Source organism: Pelophylax lessonae, assembly GCF_965119305.1.
Source record: "Pelophylax lessonae genome assembly, chromosome: 12".
Lineage (NCBI taxonomy): Eukaryota > Metazoa > Chordata > Amphibia > Anura > Ranidae > Pelophylax > Pelophylax lessonae.
This window is the reverse complement of record NC_138779.1, coordinates 116175869-116195394: the sequence shown is the minus strand read 5'-3', so window position 1 is coordinate 116195394 and position 19526 is coordinate 116175869. Positions and strand designations below refer to the sequence as shown.

Genomic DNA, 19526 nt, shown 5'->3' with positions numbered 1-19526 from the left:
ATTTACTCAGTGTAAAATCCATTTATCTGAGTTCGACGGACACAGCACCCACCCCTCTAAGGAGTTTGATACTTCTAATACTGCTTGATACTAAACTGATTACCTAGAGCAGAGAGGTGGGTTATTTACCAAGCTGAGGATGACCCATGGGCGTAGCCAGGTGTTTTTTGTTCTGCCTAGTCCTACTCCTGAAGGAGGCTATATAACCCAGTAGTTATGATTTATGGAGTGCTGTGTCTGTTGATGAACTCAGAGAAATGGGTTTTATGGTGAGTAAAAAATCCTATTTTGGGTAGGGCTACCCTGAGTATTTGTTGAAATGATAACATTGTATGGGTATGTTAAGTTGGTTCCTAAGTAGTTGTACCACAGTTTTCTCTGCATTACACTTCTGCAGTGCAGAACAGGTTGGTCACATGACCAAATTCATTCATTTGAATGGAGCTCACAGCTGTAATTATGCTGTTTTAAAAAATTTTTTTTTAAAGCAGATGTATATCGCTGCTTTGTAAATTGGACTTTGGATGCCAAGCATGAAAGTGTAGCATATTCCGAGCCTAGTTTTTAATATTCCAGGCTGTTGCATACACCAACAAGGAAAGTGTCCTATGCCCCAAGATCCTACTAATGTGCCTTGCCATTAAGGCTGGTGGTGTCAAAAGCTGCAATGCCTAGACATGTGCGGTTTGTTTCGCTCTTCAAATTTTTTCGTTATTTGGAAATTCTGATGTATCCAAATTTCCAAATTACAATAGTAACAAATTTAAATGAATCCAAAATAACTGGACGAAATTCATATTCGATTAGTATTCAAATCAAATTCAAATAGTTTTCAAATCAAATTCAAATAGTTTTTGAATTCAAATAGTTTTCAAATCTAAATTGATTTTCCCAAGAGAATAAAATGGAATAGAAAATACAGGCATAGAATAGAAAATAATATGATAAAATAATAAAGAATAGAATAGAAAATAAAAGAATTGAATATAATAGAGTAAAACAGAACAGAATATAAAATGAAGGGATAGAATGGAAAATAAAAGAATCAAAAATAATAGAGTAAACTAAACAAAATTGAATAAAAAATAAAAGAACAGAATAAAATGGAAAAAAGGAATAGAAAAGAATAACAAATAGAATAGCATAAAATAGAATATAACCATCTTCTGAAATTTTAAATTCAAATAGAATAAATTTGAATTTGAATACAATAGAAAAGAATAGAATAGAAAAAAAAGAATAGAATAAAATAGAATAAAAGCTTCTGAAATTTGAATTTCGAAAGGAATACATTTAAATTAAAAAATAATAGAAAAGTATAGAATAGAAAATAAAATAAAAGAATATAATTATAAAAAAAACAATAGAATAGAAAGAATATTACTAGCGTCCAAAATTCTAATTTCAAATAGAATAAGTCTCATTTGGAATAGAATTCGATTCGGATAGAATTCAAATAATTTAAAATTTTTCCGAATTTGGTCAGATTGGACCGAATTCGGAAAATTCAAATTGATTTAGATCCGAATAAACGAGACAAATTCCAAAAATGATTAAACAAATTTATCTAAACAAATTTATGCAAATACCAAATAGAAACAAAACAAATGTTTTTGTTCTGCACTGCCACTCCAGACACAAGGAGGCTTCTACCCAGTGGAAGGAAAGTATGACAGTTCATGCATGATGCAAGTTATAGGGCTAATTATGGTGTGCAATTTTAGTGCAATAACTAAATCACATTTTATCTTTGCACAAATCTGAAATCTTTGCATATAATGTTTGTTCCTTGCAATGCATTCCTGAATATACTTGATATAGTGGGGGAGATTGTAGGAATTACAGCTGTGGCTGAGCCTTGAGAGATGCACGAGGTCAGAGCTTCAACCTTTATTGCCTGTCTCTGAGGGAAGTGTGGGAACAGGATTTTTACTGATAGTAGTTGAGGTTCTTCTGTAAAGTAATAAGCAGAACTTTTGCACAAGTAGTAAATTACAATACTGAAAGGTTCTGTGGGCCCGAGCCACAGCCCATGTCAGCTAAAGTAGGAAAAAATATCAAGCAAGCAATAATGCCATTTAAGAGGATTCAGCTTTGTTTATTTAAAGCGGAGTTCCACTCAAAAGTGCTCCTGACCACCTGACATGCCACGTTCGGCATGTCATTTTTTTTGAGGGGGGGCATAAACCTAAATTTGACAGATACCCGCTCCCCTTTCCGCTCGGGCCGCCTAGGCAGATTGAACGGAAGTTCTCCTCTCCCCCTCCCTCCCTGCAATCTTCTGGGACACGTCACAGGTGCCAGAAGATTGCCCGTCCACTCAGGACGCGCAGCATGAATTGCCGCAAGCTGTGCTGACAACGGCACAGCTTGCAAGGCTTGCGATACTATTTTTACTGCTATGAATGGCGGAGCTTGGTTGCTGTAGTAACGACTATCCAGAAAGAGGCTTGAATCACACACGATCGTGCATGTGCGAGATTTCGGCAGGGGAAACGAAGAAGGGCAGAAATGACGTCCAGGGGGGAGACATAAATCATTAGTAAAAATGGCGCAGCCAATTCCTGAAAGGCAATTTTATTCATATGACTAAAAAAAAAGTAAGCGAGAAGTGTTTTTAATACCAATACCCCGTGCAATAAATGACAATACTTTTTTTAATGACAATATTTAAAAAAAGCAAAAAGGAATGCAGAGTTTACTTCCTCTTTAAAAATAGAGATCTCCAAGAAATATGTAGGATCAGTAAGTGAATTGTTAAACCTTAAAGTACTTGTAAAGGCTTGAGGCTTGATGCTTCTGTGTGCAGCATTGCACTGTCAATCACAGCCAGTGAGCCAATGAGAAGAGGGCGGGGGTGGGGCCGCACCATGCTCCATGTGTGAATGGACACAGAGCAGCAGCTGGGGAACCCCATAACAAGCTGCATTCTACAGGGGGCACTAGGCAGGAGGGAGGGGCCTGGACCGGGAGCGGGGGACCCAAGAAGAGGAGGATCGGGGCTGCTCTGTGCAAAACCAACTGCACAGAGCAGATAAGTATGACATGTTTGTTATTTAACCCCTTCCTGCCCAAGGCCATTATATGACGTCCTGGACTTTGAGTGGAGATATCTGAATGTTGCCTGCAGCTTCCCTGCAAGCAATTCCCTGCAACATAAAAACAACCATAGCGGCAGTTCAGCAGTTTTTACAACCCACAGGAGGGGACTTTTCCCCCTCTCCTGCCGCCCTACGAAGCTTCTACCTGCTCAGGTCAGTCTGAGAAGGAATCCACGGAAGTTCATCATAGAGAATACTGAGGACCAGATGGTCCCCAGCAGTCTCTATGACCTTTGGAGGCCTTAGCGTGACGTTATGACGTCACGTCCGGCCCGGCAGTTGTAAACTTTGCCATGTACTCGGTAGAAATTTTTTTCTCAGTCTTTTCTGCCTAGTGACCCCACCTTTCTCCATAAAGAGAGCCTGTCATGCCCTATTCTTATTACAGGGGATGTAACTCTAAACTGGTAACCTGTAAAAAAATTTAAAGCGTCACCTATAGAGATTTTTAAGTACTGAAGTTTAGCGCCATTCCACGAGTGTGCGCAGTTTTAAAGCATGACATGTTGGGTATTTATTTACTTGGCGTAATATCATCTTTTACTTTATACAAAAAATTAGGCTAATTTTAGTGTTTTATAGATCATGAAACCAAAAAAAAAAACACATTTAAAAAATTGCTGCGCAAATACCGTGTGATATAAAAAGTTGTGACGACTGAAACTTCCCCCATGTGTTCCCTTTTGGCCTATTAAATATACCATTCAAATAATTTTGTTATATCCTTTTTATAAGTTCAAACAAAAAATACCTGTTGATTCTGCCATAAATCCTATAAACTGACCTCATACACACAGATGACGGTAGGATAAAGTATGTGCTGGGTACAGCCCACCATACAAGGGAAAGGTTGTTGGAGGCCGTACTCCCATAAATACAGATGATTCCATGCATCGGCATTCTATGCTAACGTGCGCATGTTGCAACTCACGAACACAAAACTTTTGCATTTTGGAAATGCACTGTATGTGCAGATAAACCAACAAGGCTTTGTTTCATCAGTGTTTACATGAGTACAGCAGTGTACAGCCATTCAGTTGAATGGCAGGCTGTACATGGCACCTGCAGATTTTCATTTTACACCCAGCATATTTTTAGCTTCTCATCGTCCATGTGACTGAGGCCATACTCCCTGTATATGCAGTAAAGCATGCTCTTTATACTCACTGTGGAACCTAAGGGGGGGGGGGGGGGGGTTAATGATCCGCATTGTGTAAGAAGGCTGTTTGATCCTGTCTTTTCTGATCCTCTCCTTTTTCCACTGTCCCCAGTCCATCTTCTGATGAGACAGAGCCTTTGGAGTCACTCTGCACATGCTCAGTTTGGTGTACATTGCTAGAGAGTATTTTTTTTATTCTTGGGAGGGTGCATGTAATCAGCACAGGGCCAATCAGCACTGTCCAGACAGAGGGTCGGGGTCCTGCAGCCTCAGAGTACAATGAAAACTCCTCATATAAGCTTTAACCAGACACTGACAGCAGGGCTGGCCCAAGACATTGTGCTGCCCGGGTTCAAGAATAAAATGCTGCCCCCCCCCCCCCAAAAAAAATATTACGTCCAACAAAAGGCCTCCACATCCATTATTTTATAGAAATATAAAATGTAGAAAATATTATGTATACTGTTATCTTCTTCCATGACTCACTACCAGACCAGTCCATCAAACACCCACTGTCTGTCCTCACTCCTCCTGCCACTCCTGTGTCTGCCGTGCCCATCGCCCTAGAAAACCCAGCCTGCCCTGCATGGGATGGAGTGTGCTGATGTCTGACATCATAACGCACACCACAATCATATGAGGGGCGTTCCCTGGAGGAGACGCTCCTCCTCCTCTTACTCATCAGTTTATGGGCGGCAGTATGAGATGGAGAAATGGCGCCCGTAATGTGCCTCAAACTGATAGCACACAAAACTGTTGGAAAAAAATCTTGGGAGTCAATTTGCTGCCCCTCTCCAAGTGCTGCCTGGGTCCAATGGACCCAGTGAGACCCATAGTAGGGTCGGCCCTGACTGACAGAAGTCACAAGACTGCTATAGACTGTTGATGAGAAAAGGTATTTAGCAGTTTATATTTACTAAAATAATTGCATGTCCATGTTCTGTGTGCTGTAGGAGACCAGATATTGTGAATGCAGGGTCCTGGGTTTAGTAACACTTTCGGCTCACTATCTACAGCAAAAAATTTCCGCGGAGTCCTGTGAATTCACTGAAATTTGAGCCGTGGATGTCTGCGCTGGCACCACCAAGCTCGACCAACCTTAATTGTGAAATCAAGGGATCTGGGTGAAAGTTAGCTGAGCAGTGACTTCAGCCAATCAGTCACTTTTTTTAGGTATTCTGGCTGCTAGCTGTCAGAATACAATAACTAGCAGCAGGAAATTAATCTATCCATGCTGTTTAGTGTGGATGGGGGAGCCAAGTGCTTTTCTCCCATGAAAACTAAATGTGCATGGCGAGCTTTATAAGTTACCTTGTTCCCAGTTATCTTCAAGGACTATAACCCCCCCCATGTTATGGTGATGAGGAGGGTGGGGGTGTTCTGCAGTCCTGCCCTGGCTTGACAAGGCTTCTCCATCATTTTTACTATTCAGTGAGTGAGCATTGTCACCCTAGGGCAAGAAGTGTGTTATTGGCAGGATCACCAACTGAAGATGAAGAAAAAAATTTCCCGTATATTTAAAAAAAGAAAATGAATGCAGCCACCTCATCTAAGGATTGGTAAACTGCAATATATTACATTTTTGTTTTTGGGTTTAGATTCACTTTAACCTTTTATGTAATCGCTGGAAGCAAAATCATCAGACTTTTCACATAATTTAGGGATAGGTTGTAGTTTCTTATTCTCTTGATTCATTGCTGTTCATCTACCCCAAGGATCCTCAAACGACGGCCCTCCAGCTGTTGCGGAGCGGAACTACACATCCCATGAGGCATTGTAAAACTCTGGCATGCTCAGACATGACTAGGCATGATGGGAATTTTAGTTCCAGAACAACTGCAGGGCCATAGTTTGAAGACCCCCGATCTCTCAGTGCTGAGCAGATTGGTTTATCTAAGCCTGGGTAATATAGACTTGATAGTATAGATCAGCCTTTTACCACCAGGGTGCCTTGAGGTTCCTTCAGAGGTGCCTTGGCAAAATGCCTAAAAATTGCCCAAAAACTGTATACAAACCAGCATGTGGCTGAAGCTGGTCTTTAAGTTACACAAAACCACAAGTTTTCATTGTTAACCATTACAACCTTTTAGCTGCCGGTGTTCTACCGAAAACTCCAACTTGCAGAGAATTCCGATGACAATATTTCCGGTGAGTGTACACCAGGAATAATTGGAGATTTCAATCCACCACTTGTTTTTTTTTTTTTTTTTGCGGAACACCAGCAGCCTTTACAGTCCAGTAGATGCTATAATTAGTGGAGATTGTTAGTCAGCCTGCTAGCTGTCCCTGCTTTGGAGGCGGCCATGTTTTTGGTTAGTTACTAGCGTGCACACTAACAATGTCCACTAATTATAGCATCTCCCGGAGTGTAAAGGCTGCCTGTGAAAACACCAAGTGGTCGAAATCTCGAATTATTCCTGGTGTACACTCACCGGAAACATCGTTGAGTTTTTGGCAGAACACCGGCATCCTAATGACCATTGGCATAATCAGTTGATAAGGAGGATGTCAGTCGCCTGCATAGCATCCTTGTTTGACCCTCCTTTGCCCCTCTCCATCAGCACTGGGGTCACATTAGCGATGATGGAGAAAATCTGAGAGAGAAGAGAAACGTTGGAATACTTGTCAGTACCAGTTTGCAAAAGTGTATTTGCTTTGAAAGAATAAATCACCTCTAACTTTGGGCATCCTACTTGTGTGGATGTTGCTGTATTATGTAAAACTATTAGAATAGTTTTTACATTTTAGAATGGGGTGCCTCGAGACTGTCCATCATTTTTAAAAGGTGCCTTGGGACTGTTCATAATTTTTAACCATTTGTTGACCGCCGCACGACTATTTACGTCGGCAGTCAGCCCCTCACAGGCAAAGCGACGTAGGGCTACGTCGCTAGCCTGTGAGGGTCTAGGGAGCGAGCGCACGCCGCGGGAGGCGCGCTCCCACGCGGTCACGGACCCCCCCGCGCGTGTGACCGGCAGACCCGATGTCCGCCGGTCACTCGCGATCGTCCGTTAGAGCAGGAGAAAGGCAGGCGGCTAATGTAAACAAGCCGCCTGTCATTCTCCCCTGTGTATGAATAGTGATCATACGGTTCTACTATGTAGGACCGTTGATCACTGTTCATACACCTCAAGCCACAGCCAATCACAGTTAGAATCACTCCCCTAGGGACACACATAACCCCTCCCGCTCAAAAAAAGTTAACCCCTTCACTGCCAGTGTCATTTTACAGTAACAGTGCATATGTATAGCACTGATTACTGCAGTAATGTCACTGGTAACCCCAAAAGTGTCAAAAATGTCAGTCAAGGGTCCGATCTGTCCGCCGCAATGTCGCAGTACCGAAAAAAAATCGCAGATCGCCGCCATTACACGTTAAAAAAAAAAAACAACAAAAATGACAAAAATCTTTCCCTTAGTTAGTAAACGCAATAACTTTTGCACAAACCAATCAAAATACGCTTTTTGCGATTTTTTTTTTTTTACCAAACATATGTAGCACAAAACAAATTGGCCTAAAATGTTAAAAAATTTTGATTTTTAAATTTTTTTTTTTGATAATTTCATATAAAAAAATGTGAAAAATATTGTTATTTTTGCAAAATTGACGCCCTCTTTTTGTTTATAGCGCAAAAAGTAAAAATCGCACAGGTGATCAAATACCACCAAAAGAAAGCTCTGTTTGTGGGAAAAAAAGGACGTCAAATTCGTTTAGGTACCGCGTCGCACGACTGCGCAATTGTCCGTTAAAGTCACGCAGTGCCTAATCGCAAAATAGGCCCTGGTCAGGAAGGGGGTAAAATCTTCCGGGGCTTAAGTGGTTAAAGGGTTCCTTGACTGAAAAAAGGTTGAGAAACACTGTTATAGAATTCTGACTGTTGCTTTTCTCCTCATTGCTAGGATTTATGTAGCTTAGTGATACCTTTGCTGAGACATGGGTTGGGGGTTGGGTTCCCTCCTCCTTCCATCCTGTCCCCTGGTCATATGACAGATAATGAATGAAAGAATGGAGAGGGAGGAAGTTAGAGGGCAGCCAGTGTTCAGCTTACACTGTATCATTTCCGTTAGGCCTTGAAGTTAGGAACAGAGAAGAAGGCTGGTGCGTGTTCCTGGCTGACATATCATGGCAAAATGTCCATTGTCCAGCCCTGCCTTCAAAAAGTGCAAAGGTTAGATATGAATAGACGAGTCAGCTGGAGCATTTGAATTTCTTTGGCTTCCCGTTCACATAGTTTTTTTCCCAATAGATTAATTAGAACTGAGGTCTTAAAACCTAGGGGTTAACAATGCAATTTATAAGCATTTCAGATACTGGATATTTGTAGAATTACTCAGTCCCGTGTTTTGGCTAAGCTGAGGCTTCATGCTTCGTTTTAGTGTCAGTGTATGTCCAAGGGAATAGTAGGGTGCCCGTGATTCTTTGGCTACATAAGAAACTTTCAGCTGAAATAGCTTTAGTCAGCTGGTCAGCCATTGACATTTCTCTGTGTTTGGTAGTTGCTTACCACCAGTGTGCTGCCAGACCAGACCAGGTGTAGCAACAGGAACATTCCATAGAGCAAAATAAATTCCACTTCTAAAGAATTTTCCAAACAAATGTTTAATGGGAGCATTTGCTTGCAAGTTCCACAGAAGTGATTGTCTGGATAAGCAAACAGCATAAAATGTAGACGATGCTGAGATATTTTACAGTATTTGAGGTTCTCATTCAGACAACCGTTAAGCTGGTTTTAGGAACACATTAAGAAATGTAGGTTCTTAAGTCAGCCATAAACGGTTCGAATCTCGACCGGTTCAGCAAGGACCGGCTGAGATTCGAACCATGTATAGGCAGGCTGATTTGTACCCAAGTCGATCCATCGATTGACTTGGGTACAACCAGCATGTTGGACTTTTAAGATGCAGTTATTGCCAGCAGAAATAGCCGCTAACAATAATCACTGTGTTCTACTGACAAGGACGGGTCCCCACGCAGCCCGTGTTCGCAGGAAAGAAAATCACATCATCTATAGCCTTCCCTAGGAACTCAGTGAATTTCCTCAATTGTGTTCCCATTGCACTGAGAAGGTCTCATTATGTCATGATACCATCTACCAGCCAATAGCATTAAAGCTAACCATAGATTAAAATGTATCTAATGTCAAAACTTTTTTTAGGTTTTAGATAGAATGTAGAATAGTTTTAACCAGGTGTTTATTACTGTCTGCGTCTCTGGAAGGAATATCCACCCCTCCAATTTTGTCTTGGTGACCAATTCCCAGTTACAACTGAAAAAGGAATATAAATCCTCTAATGTGAATGCCAGTTAGCATCACAAATATCTAAGGTCACTTTCATTTGGGCAGCTGGGGGGTGGCTATAAAAACAGGTAGCTGGGCTGCGTCTTTACGCCACCGGCCACCCATCTAAAAGCTAAACAACAGGTGGAGGAGGCTGATCACATGCATGGCCATGATGCTTCACATTACAGCCTTTGAAAACCTAAAGAGACATGCCTTGTAGACATGAGGCATCACTTGTCAAGCTCATTCAAGTCAATGAGGCCACATCCCAACAGCGGGCCATATGTCTGGCTTGAAGTTGCGGTGCATTAGCCCCGTTATAGGTTGCTGTTCGGGAGTAAAAAACAAGCATTCAGGAGGCAGCAGGATCGCATTCTGAACAGTGAGTGTGACGAAATCCTCTCCTCTTTTAGGCTAGGTTCACACTAGTCAAAGCTCCGAAAAGCAATCTGTGGCATCGGAATGTGGACAGGTGCAGTCTACTTTCGCCACTGCAGGTGGCACTCAACCACAGTGGCAGTGCAGAGGGAGAGGAAGTCAGGAGGAACATGGTTCCTCTGTGGTTTCCTTGGTCACTGGAGTGGTGATCTGTCTGGATGCTGACAGCGAATGTGACTCTGGTGGCCATCTTGGGTTAGGCAGAGTCTATTTAGGACCCTGGCTCCTGGGTCTGGTGCTCTTTAAGTGTGTAGATAGTGTAGGGACAGGTCACCCGTCTGTCAGGGACAGTATTAGGCAAAGGTTTCAGATGAGTAAGGAAAGTGTGGGGATTCACTCCTCTTCCTGGAAACCTCCTGACTTTGGCTCGGACTAGCCAGGCCACATTCCACTCCCCCAGACAGACATTGTCAGCTTGGCTGAGACCTGCTCCACTACACGCTGTTGTCATTTGTGAGTGTTCCCAGTTGGGCTTCCTTTCACAGGACTTGTTGTGGACTGTTTTTCCTTGACTTCAATACAAGTTGCATCTGGACTGAGTGTGCGTTATTGCTGCCACACCAAGCTGTACAGGTAGATCGCTTTTCAGTCAAAAGCATTTATAGTCACACTGAATGAATGATTTTCAAAATATAATAAACCATAAGTGATATTAGAAAATAGAAAGTCCAAAATAGTGAAACATTTTTGAGGTGAGAATATTCTTGTCAGTGCATCAGCATCGCCACCATCTGCCACCTGGAATGTGTAATCCTTTGAAGCACCACCACCAATACAGACAAAATGTTCACTTACCAGCTCACACAGACCTCTTATTATGGAACGTCAGTGACACTTGTGGCTACACACCCAGCCAGGGTCTTTTGGTACCATCTATTGGTCCTCTCAAGGTATGGATGCAAACCATCCAGATAGTATTTTCATAAGTCATCCCAAAACATAAAGTTTGAAAATACTATCTGGACGGTTTGTATCCATACTTTGAGAGGATCCTCGGAGGGCACCAAAGGCCCTGGCTGGGTGTGTAGCCACAAGTGTCATTTCTGCAATAGGAAGTTTGTGTGAGCTGGTAAGCAAACATTCTGTCTGGATTGGTGGTGGTGCTTCAAACAATTACACATTCCAGGTGGCGATGCTGATGCACTGACCAGACTATTCTCACCTTGAAAACTATTTCACTATTTTGGAGATTTTCATTTCTAATATCACTTATTGTTTGTTATATATGAAAATCATTCATTTAATGCAACTCTATAAATGCTTTTGACTGTTACGGGACTGTGTTTATATCTCACAGGAGAGTGGCTGCTCGGTTAATTTATGTTTTATTTGGTCACTTTATCTTTATTAGTGCAGTTTTTCCTTCTTTTTTCTTAGGTCGCTTTTCAGAGCTTTGGCTAGTGCAAACCTATCCTAAAAGAGGGGAGAATTTCCTCTCACTCTTGAAAGATTTGCTTTCACTTCTTGTTGTTTCTCAAAGACAGTAAGTAAGGAGAAATCTCTCCAAAGGAACACAGACAGGTTCAAACCTTTGCCTTTCTTATCAAGTGTTTATTTATTGAGGACCTTTGCAAGTGTCAGATAACAGCTAAGTTCAGTGAAATATTCTTTTTTATCAGAAACAAAACTTCTTGGTTTTGAAATCCACTATAAGTCAACAACAACAGACTGTACATGGACCACATTACATACATATCAGCCAAGTACAGTACGGGTATACAAATAGTAACAAAGAACACAACAAAGCAATTTATAATCTACACAACCTCCACCAAAAGTATAATAGAGCAGGGGCACAAAGGCCTATTCCGGATACATCCATTGGACAAAAGGGGAGGCTCCCACCTGTAGAGCAGCAAGGAACAATTCAAGCCCTCCTAGTTAAACATGAGACGGTTCATAACTAGTTCCGTCGGTGACAGACCCAGGGTATCTAACCATAAATGCCACAGTTTCTCAAATTTACCAGAACAACCTTGGTGCTGCCAAATGTATTTTTCAAGCCTCAAAGTGTCTCCCATCTGGGGGGTCAGGTGGAATCCAATGTCCCAGGATCAGTTTACAAGCCTGAAACAGTGCTCTTCCTATGGCCTGACCAGTGATATCGTCCACCAATAGGTCACTCAAAATCCCAAGTATACACTGTTTGGGGTCCTCACTAAGAGACACCCGAAAGATCCCGTTAATGTTTCCCATAACTCCCGTCCAATATTTATGTAACTTCGTGCACCTCCATACCATCAAGGTCCCCATGATCACGGCAACATATGGAACACACGGGACTATCCCTAAGGCCCATCGTAAACAGTTTGGCTGGGGTATAATGCACTCTCAGAAGTAGATACAATTGGGACAGGTGTATATACAATTGGGTCCTACACTATTCATAGAAAAGATAATCCCACTTCTTAAAACCATAGGGCATACTCACTCCTGTCATGGGAGAAGTTTGCAAGCTGCAGATTCCTCTGCTATTCTATGAATAGTGTAGGACCCACTAAAAACGGGGTACTTTGACGTAGTGGTGGGCTTAAGCACAGTATGGCCATATGGTGTGACCAAATCCCCATATTTACTTTATAAGAGCAGGAGGTGTTTTTAAATAGCCTTGCAAGATTTGAAAACAACTTTTTTCTGTGTATGTGTGCGCTATTATATTGTTCAATTTGATCTTGTATCCATTCTGATGCTGGCTAGTTATTGCCAACAACAGACTAGTGAGTGTGTTGTGGGCCTTATAAAATGCAAACAGGTATTGACATCCACAGATTATGACACATGACCACAAATTGACTAATCCTGGTAGATAGACATCAATTATGATTGGCGTACAGGAATAGCTGAATGAACACCCCTATAAAATTAGGCTTCGCTGTGACTCAATGCGGCACCTATTGAAATTGATGTGTTTTGACTTGTCATGCACTTTGATTTGTGTAAAGGGCCCCGGGAGTGATGAAAAGGGCCCCGGCGGTCAGGGGAACTCTTCATGGTTATCTTGCACCGGGGCCCTGAATGGTATAGGTATGCCTCTGTTCAGATACACAATGTATAAACAGCACATTCAAACATCGGAGTATAAATGCCATGGATATTAAATTTAATTTGTGTATAGTATTGGTAGTAGTATAATAGTGTTAATAATTTTTGCTGGTATTAGAAAATAGTTAATTGCTTTTTATTTCACTGATCAATGGATTATGTAATCTATGATCAACATAACACAATTATCCACATGTTTTACTTTGTTTGGACGTATATGTATACTTACTCTTTTATGGTCATTGCCAGGTCCACCTCTTCAGACACAGGCAGCCGCAGCAATGAGACCGTTGAGCTACGCCAACCAACTAAGAACAAAAACAATAGACACAAACGCCTGTCGAACCTCTTCCACCGTAGCACAATACTTATGACTGGCACCATCAGTGCCGGCAGTTCTGCAGGGCGCTGGGCTAGTGAGAAGAAGTTGTCAGAAATAATTGACTCTGTACCAGAAGACCTGGTGGAACTTTCTAGCCAGAAGAATCTGCCGGGCATTCTCAAGATATTTGGTGATGATATTTCCTCTGGTACCAACTACAAGAGTGTTCTGGCCACTCCACGGTCCACAGCACGGGAGCTGGTAAAGGAAGCTCTGGAAAGGTATGCTGTTGCGGATGCAGACGCGGAAGCATTTGTCCTTTGTGATGTAGTGGGACGTTTTGTGGGTCACGATGGAGAGTGGAAGATGGAGTATCTACGCATAGTGGGGGACAATGAACGGCCTCTGGTCTTACAAGAAATGTGGAAGCCTAAAGCTGGTTTCTCTCGGCGATTTGAAATTAGGCGCAAACAAGAAGTGGAGAAGATGACTGCAGCAGAAGATAATGAGACCGCAGGTGGGCATGGTGTGTAAAACTAAATTAGTGTACTATTATTTATGCTGATTTTATTATTTGTATGACTATTGTTAATATATACTGTGAGAAGGAGATTTACTAAAACTGGTGCACGCAGAATCTGGTGCAGCTCTGCATAGTAACCAATAAACCTCTAGGTTTTATTGTCAAAGCCTAAATGAACAAGCTGAAGTTAGAAGCTGATTGGTTACAATGCACATCTGCACTAGATTCTGTGTGCTCCAGTTTTAGTAAATCTCCCCCTGCTTGTTTGTATATATGTGTTTGTATACTGTGTGTATGTGTGTGTATATGTATATATATATATATATGTATATATATATATATATATATATATATATATATATATATATACACACACCCACACACTATATTTTCAAATGTATTCGGATGCCTGCCTTTACATACACATGGACTTCAACAGCATCCAGTCGTAGCCCGTAGGGTTCAGTATTGAGTTGGCCCACCCTTGGCAGCTATAACAGCTTCAGCTCTTCTGGGAAGGCTGTCCACAAGGTTTAGGAGTGTGTCTATGGGAATGTTTGACCATTCTGAATCTTCCAGAAGCGCATTTGTGAAGTCAGGCACTAATGTTGGACAAGAATGCCTAGCTCGAGGTCTGTGCTCTAATTATTATTATTATTATACAGGATTTATATAGCGCCAACAGTTTGGGCAGCGCTTAACAAAATGAAGGCAGACATTACAGTTACAGTACAATTTGGAACAAAAGGAATAAGAGGGCCCTGCTCGTTAGAGCTTACAATCTAAAAGGGAGGGTCAATTGATACAAAAGGTAATAGCCGTGGGGGATGAGCTGATGGAGCAAGTGAAACAGTGTTATTAGTTAGGGTAATAGAAAGGGTGAGTGCATTACCTGGTGGTTTCACAGGTACTAGCACTTTGTCACTTACCTCAGTTCATCCACCACCCTTTTCTTTACACCAGCACTGCTCTCAGCACATCAGTGTTTAGAGTGTTTACCTTGATATAATTTTTGGACAATACTCCTATTTTGATTATATTTTTGCACAATATTGCACTTTAATAAATAGATCGGCACTTATATTTGATACGTCGCACGTTTATTTAAAGCACTGAGCACTTTGTGGGCATTCATATATTTCCAGCCCAATATAGATCCTGTCACTTGGCACTTGCACTTTAATATTATTTGGTTTTTACATTTTATGGTCACTATTTATATACACCGACAGGATCTAGTGCTATTCCTTTTAAAACAGGTAGCGCCAATACCAACTTTTTTCTCACCCTCATATGTCAGAAAAAGGCTTAGGCTCCAAGGGATGAAAAGACATAAAAAATGCTCTCCTGTTGCTGCAAAGACAAAATAGCCACCCCATTCACAAATGGATCTGTGATGTTTAATGACTAAATTATGAACAACAGCAGCAATACAAATGCATGTACTTATTTGAGCCCAGCTTGTGGCAAGGTAGCAATCTGAAAATATGAATTTTTAGCTTCATGGCTAAATTACCAGAAGAGTGGATTTTAGATTTCAATACATATAATTTAGGGAGAGAAGAATGTGATACCACTCTACAACATATCTGGATGTTATCCAGTACAGCTGCTAATGATCAATTTGTCACTGCTTAGATAACTATTGTAGTATGCTGTAGCAACAAACTGTAGCTAGCTACAGATCACCAGAGAAAATAAGCAGAGATTTTTGTTATTTTTTATGTTATGTTAGGAGAACTGTGAAGCGTTAGGGGAATGTGTAATTGCTGTTCTAGCATGTAATCCCTATGCCTTCCTTCTTGTCTATCTGCCTTCTTGTGGCACATAATCTTCCTATTAAACTTTGTGGGACATTGTATTGTAAAGAGCTGATCTGGTTACGATGCTATCATTAAAGCTGGACCCCACCCTTTCCTTAAAGCTGGGTACACACTCTAAGAAAATCAGACATAAAATTACGTTTCACTTTCATTCAGACGGACACAGCTTCAGATCTTCATAACCATTGGGTTATACTGCCACCTTCAAGAGTAGGACACTAGGCAGAATAAAAGTCTGGCTACCCTGCTGGGTCTGCAACCACGCGCCCGGTATCCTGTGATAGTGAGGATGGTTCCCCCTCGTCTGCAACCGCACATGAAAAGGCGCTAGTGGAAGCACTAATTGTATCTGTGCGTGAGACTTTGAAAATGGAGGAAGCAGCTGCGACGGAGGCACAGGTTCCCTTTTGCACTCACAAACCATCCAGAGCGGCAAAGGTGATTCCTTTCCCCGCCTATTTTGACAGAATTGTCGCTAAAAAGTGGAGATGATCAAAGCGTCCCCGTGGGGTCCCTAAACGCTTTACTAAGCGTTACCCCTATGAGGAGTCCCTTCTTAAGAAGTGGACTATTCCACCGGTGGTGGACCCTCCGGTTTCCAGATTGAACAAGGCAACCATGATTCCAGTTGAAAAGTCCCCAGCCTTTAAGGATCCGGCTGACAGGAAGGGGGAGGCTGTGGCCTGCAAAATGTATGCCCTGGCTGATTCGGCACTGAGGCCGATATTCACCATTGCCCTGGTGTTGCAAACCCTGACCGAGTGGGCTAAGCTTTTACACCATGAGCTGGAGTTAGAACTGCTCCCCCCTGCCTTTGCTGACCTGACGGACCAGCTGGTCCAGGGGCTGCAGTTTTATCTGTGATGCCTCTTTGGATGCGGCTCCCCTAGTGGCTCGGCTCTCTGTTTTGGCAGTGGTCCTTTGGCATGTCTTTTGGCTCAAATGCTGGCCTGCGGACCAGACTGTAAAAAGGCCTTGACTGATCTTCCCTTTCAAGGAGATTGCCTGTTTGGAGTTACTTTGGATGACATCAAAAAAGGTCCCACAGGGGGGAAGAGTACCTTTATTCCTCAGGCTACTAAGGGCAGGGAACCTTGTCGTAGACGTGGGCCTTCCTTTTTGGCTCAAAAGATGTTTTTTCGTCTTTTAGGGTTGACTGACAAGGGCCTGAAGCCTTTTCAGGGCCTCCTCTGGAGGATCGAAATGAACCTGGTCTGGCAAGCCGAGAGCGGGCTTCTCCAGACCCGCAGCCAAGACTCCTTCAGCATAAAGGTGGGCCCTCACCCGTATCAGGGGTGGGGGGATGTCTTTGCTGGTTTCCGGACCCGTGGACTTCGCTGGTGCAAGACAAGTGGGTCCATGGGGTCATTCAGTCTGGATACAAGGTCGAATTTCGGTCTTGTCCCCCGGCAAGGTTCTTCCCTTCCAACTTGTGCCTGTCCCCAAACTGCTTACAGGGTCTGTTTGGGGCGGTACAAGACCTGTTCCTTCAAGGGGTGATTGTCCCAGTTCCAACTTTTTGGGAAAAACTTTTTTTTTCAAGGTTTTTACTCAAACCTGTTCACAATCCCCAGGAAGAAAAGCAAAGTGCATCCAATCCTGGATCTCAAGTCACTGAACTGCTTTGTGCGGGTGAAGAAGATCAGAATAGAGTCCATTCGCTGGTGCATACTTTTCTTCAGGGTTTCCGACAATTGGTTCCTCCAGTGCGGGCTCTGTTGCTGCCTTGGGACCTCAATTTGGTGCTTTCAGCCCTCCAGAAGCCTCCCTTTGAGAATCTTCGGGGGATTCCCCTGCTTACACTGTCCCAGAGGGTGGCCTTTTTGGTGGCTATTACCTGTGCGCGCAGGGTGTCCGAACTGGCGGTGTTATCCTGTCGTACCTCTTACCTGGTGATTCACAGATATGAGGTGGCTCTTCGCCCTTGTCTGTCGTTCCTTCCAAAGTTTGTCTCTGATTTTCATTTACATGAAGACATTGTGTTGTCTTCCCTGTGTCCCAGGCCTAAACATCCGAAGGAAATTGCCTTGCATGCCTTGGATGTGGTCCGGGCAATTAGGGTGTACCTGACAGCTACGGAATTTTTCAGGAAGTCAGACTCTCTCTTTGTACTCACGGATGAGCCTCCTAAAGGGTTGTCCGCTTCCTCTATGACCATTTCCAGATGGATCAGGCAGACAGTGTTTCAGGCCTATTCCATCAATGTTCAGGTTCCTCCTTTCCCTGTTAAGGCACACTCTACTCGGGCGCTTAGTGCCTCCTGGGCTTTCCGCTATCAGGCGCCAGTGACGCAGGTTTGCAAGGCGGCCACTTGGTAGTCAGTGCACACTTTCACAAAGTTTTATAAAGTGAATGTGTTGTCATTTGCGGATGCTTCTTTTGGCCGCAAGGTTTTGCAGGACCTGATCCTCTTCGAGAATGTATTGTTTTTTTCAGACGTGCTTCAGTTGTTTTGGTTGAGCTCCTGTTGCCTGGTTGGCTACTGTTTAGCCTTGGGAATTTTTTTGCTGTCCCCACCCCTCATGTTTAACACTGCTTTGGGAAATCCCAACGGTTATGAAGATCTGAAGCTGTGTCCGTCAATGAACGAAAGAGAAAATGGGATTTTTGACTTACCACAAAATCCATTTCTCTGATGTTCATTGACGGACTCAGCACCCACCTCTCTGTGGAGCTGTAATTCTTCTGACACTGTTAGTAACTAAACTGAGTGCCTATAGCAGAGAGATGGAGTATACCCCCTGGGACTGCCCATAGGCGTAGCCAGACTTTTTTTCTGCCTAGTGTCCTACTCCTGTAGGGGGCAGTATAACCCAACTGAAGGTGTGTCCGTCAATGAACATCAGAGAAATGGATTTTACGGTGTGTCAAAGATCCCATTATTCTGAACAATTGTTCTATCTCTTATAGTGTGTACACTAAACCCGACCGTTCAGATGGTAATTTCTCAAGAGACAAACTACAAAAAAACAGTTTTCCCTTAATATGTACTCTTTTCACACAGGAATAATTGAATGAGAAGGGCCACGCATGATCGGAAATGTTATAACATAGCTACATGCAGGCACATAATGCCTTTGTCATTCGAGAATTTTCATACCATTAGTACCATTCTTGGGTTCTTTCTGGTACGAACATTTGAGGATAAACAGACTATCGTTGACTTACCTAATTTTCTTTAAGTGTTACCCAGGTTAACGTGGTATTAAATGCTCAAGGTTTTTTACCTTGATGCGTTAAGGTAAAAAACCTTCTGTGTGCAGCAGCCCCCCAGATACTCACCTGAGCTCCCTCTCAATCCAGCAATGTGCACGACAGCTGAGCTTCTCCCAGGGCTCTCATTCTTCATTGGCTGAGACAGCAGAGGGCCATTGGCTCCTGCTACTATCAATCACAGCCAGTGAGCCAATAAAGGGAGAGCAGGGGCGGGGCTGATCCGCGGTTCTGTGTGTCCTATGGACGCATAGAGCAGGGCTTGGAAGTGAGCATACACCTTTGCCCCCAGAGCAAGTGGCTTACTATTGGGGGCACTGGTTGAAGAGGAGGAGCCAGGAGTGCCAGTGGGGAACCCAAAGAATAGGATCTGGGCTGCTCTGTGCAAAACGAATTCACAGAGCAGGTAAGTATAACAGGTTTGTTATTTGAAAAAAATAAACTTTAATGTCACTTTAAGGCTCCATGTACACGGGACGTTGTAAATGGTCGTTTAGGAGCAGTTGAGCGTTTTTTTTAGAAGCCCCTGAACCCACCTACATTTTATCTATCCATGTACACAGGGTCGTTTACAGTCATTTGCAGGCAGTTGAGTTCAGGGACGTTTTTTGGAACGCAATTAT

General features: G+C 42.8%; 1 protein-coding gene across 3 annotated transcripts in view; it reads left to right on the top strand.

Annotated features, from left to right (window-relative positions):
- RASIP1 (Ras interacting protein 1) overlaps positions 1-19526 on the top strand; it is a 187963-nt gene that overhangs the window by 26137 nt on the left and 142300 nt on the right. For 2 of the 3 annotated variants that reach the window (XM_082273507.1, XM_082273508.1), the window contains exon 3: positions 13272-13870. In XM_082273507.1, coding sequence (XP_082129633.1) covers positions 13272-13870 — 599 coding nt within the window. The remainder of the gene's footprint in view (positions 1-13271; positions 13871-19526) is intronic. The other variant, XM_082273509.1, reaches the window with a different exon arrangement.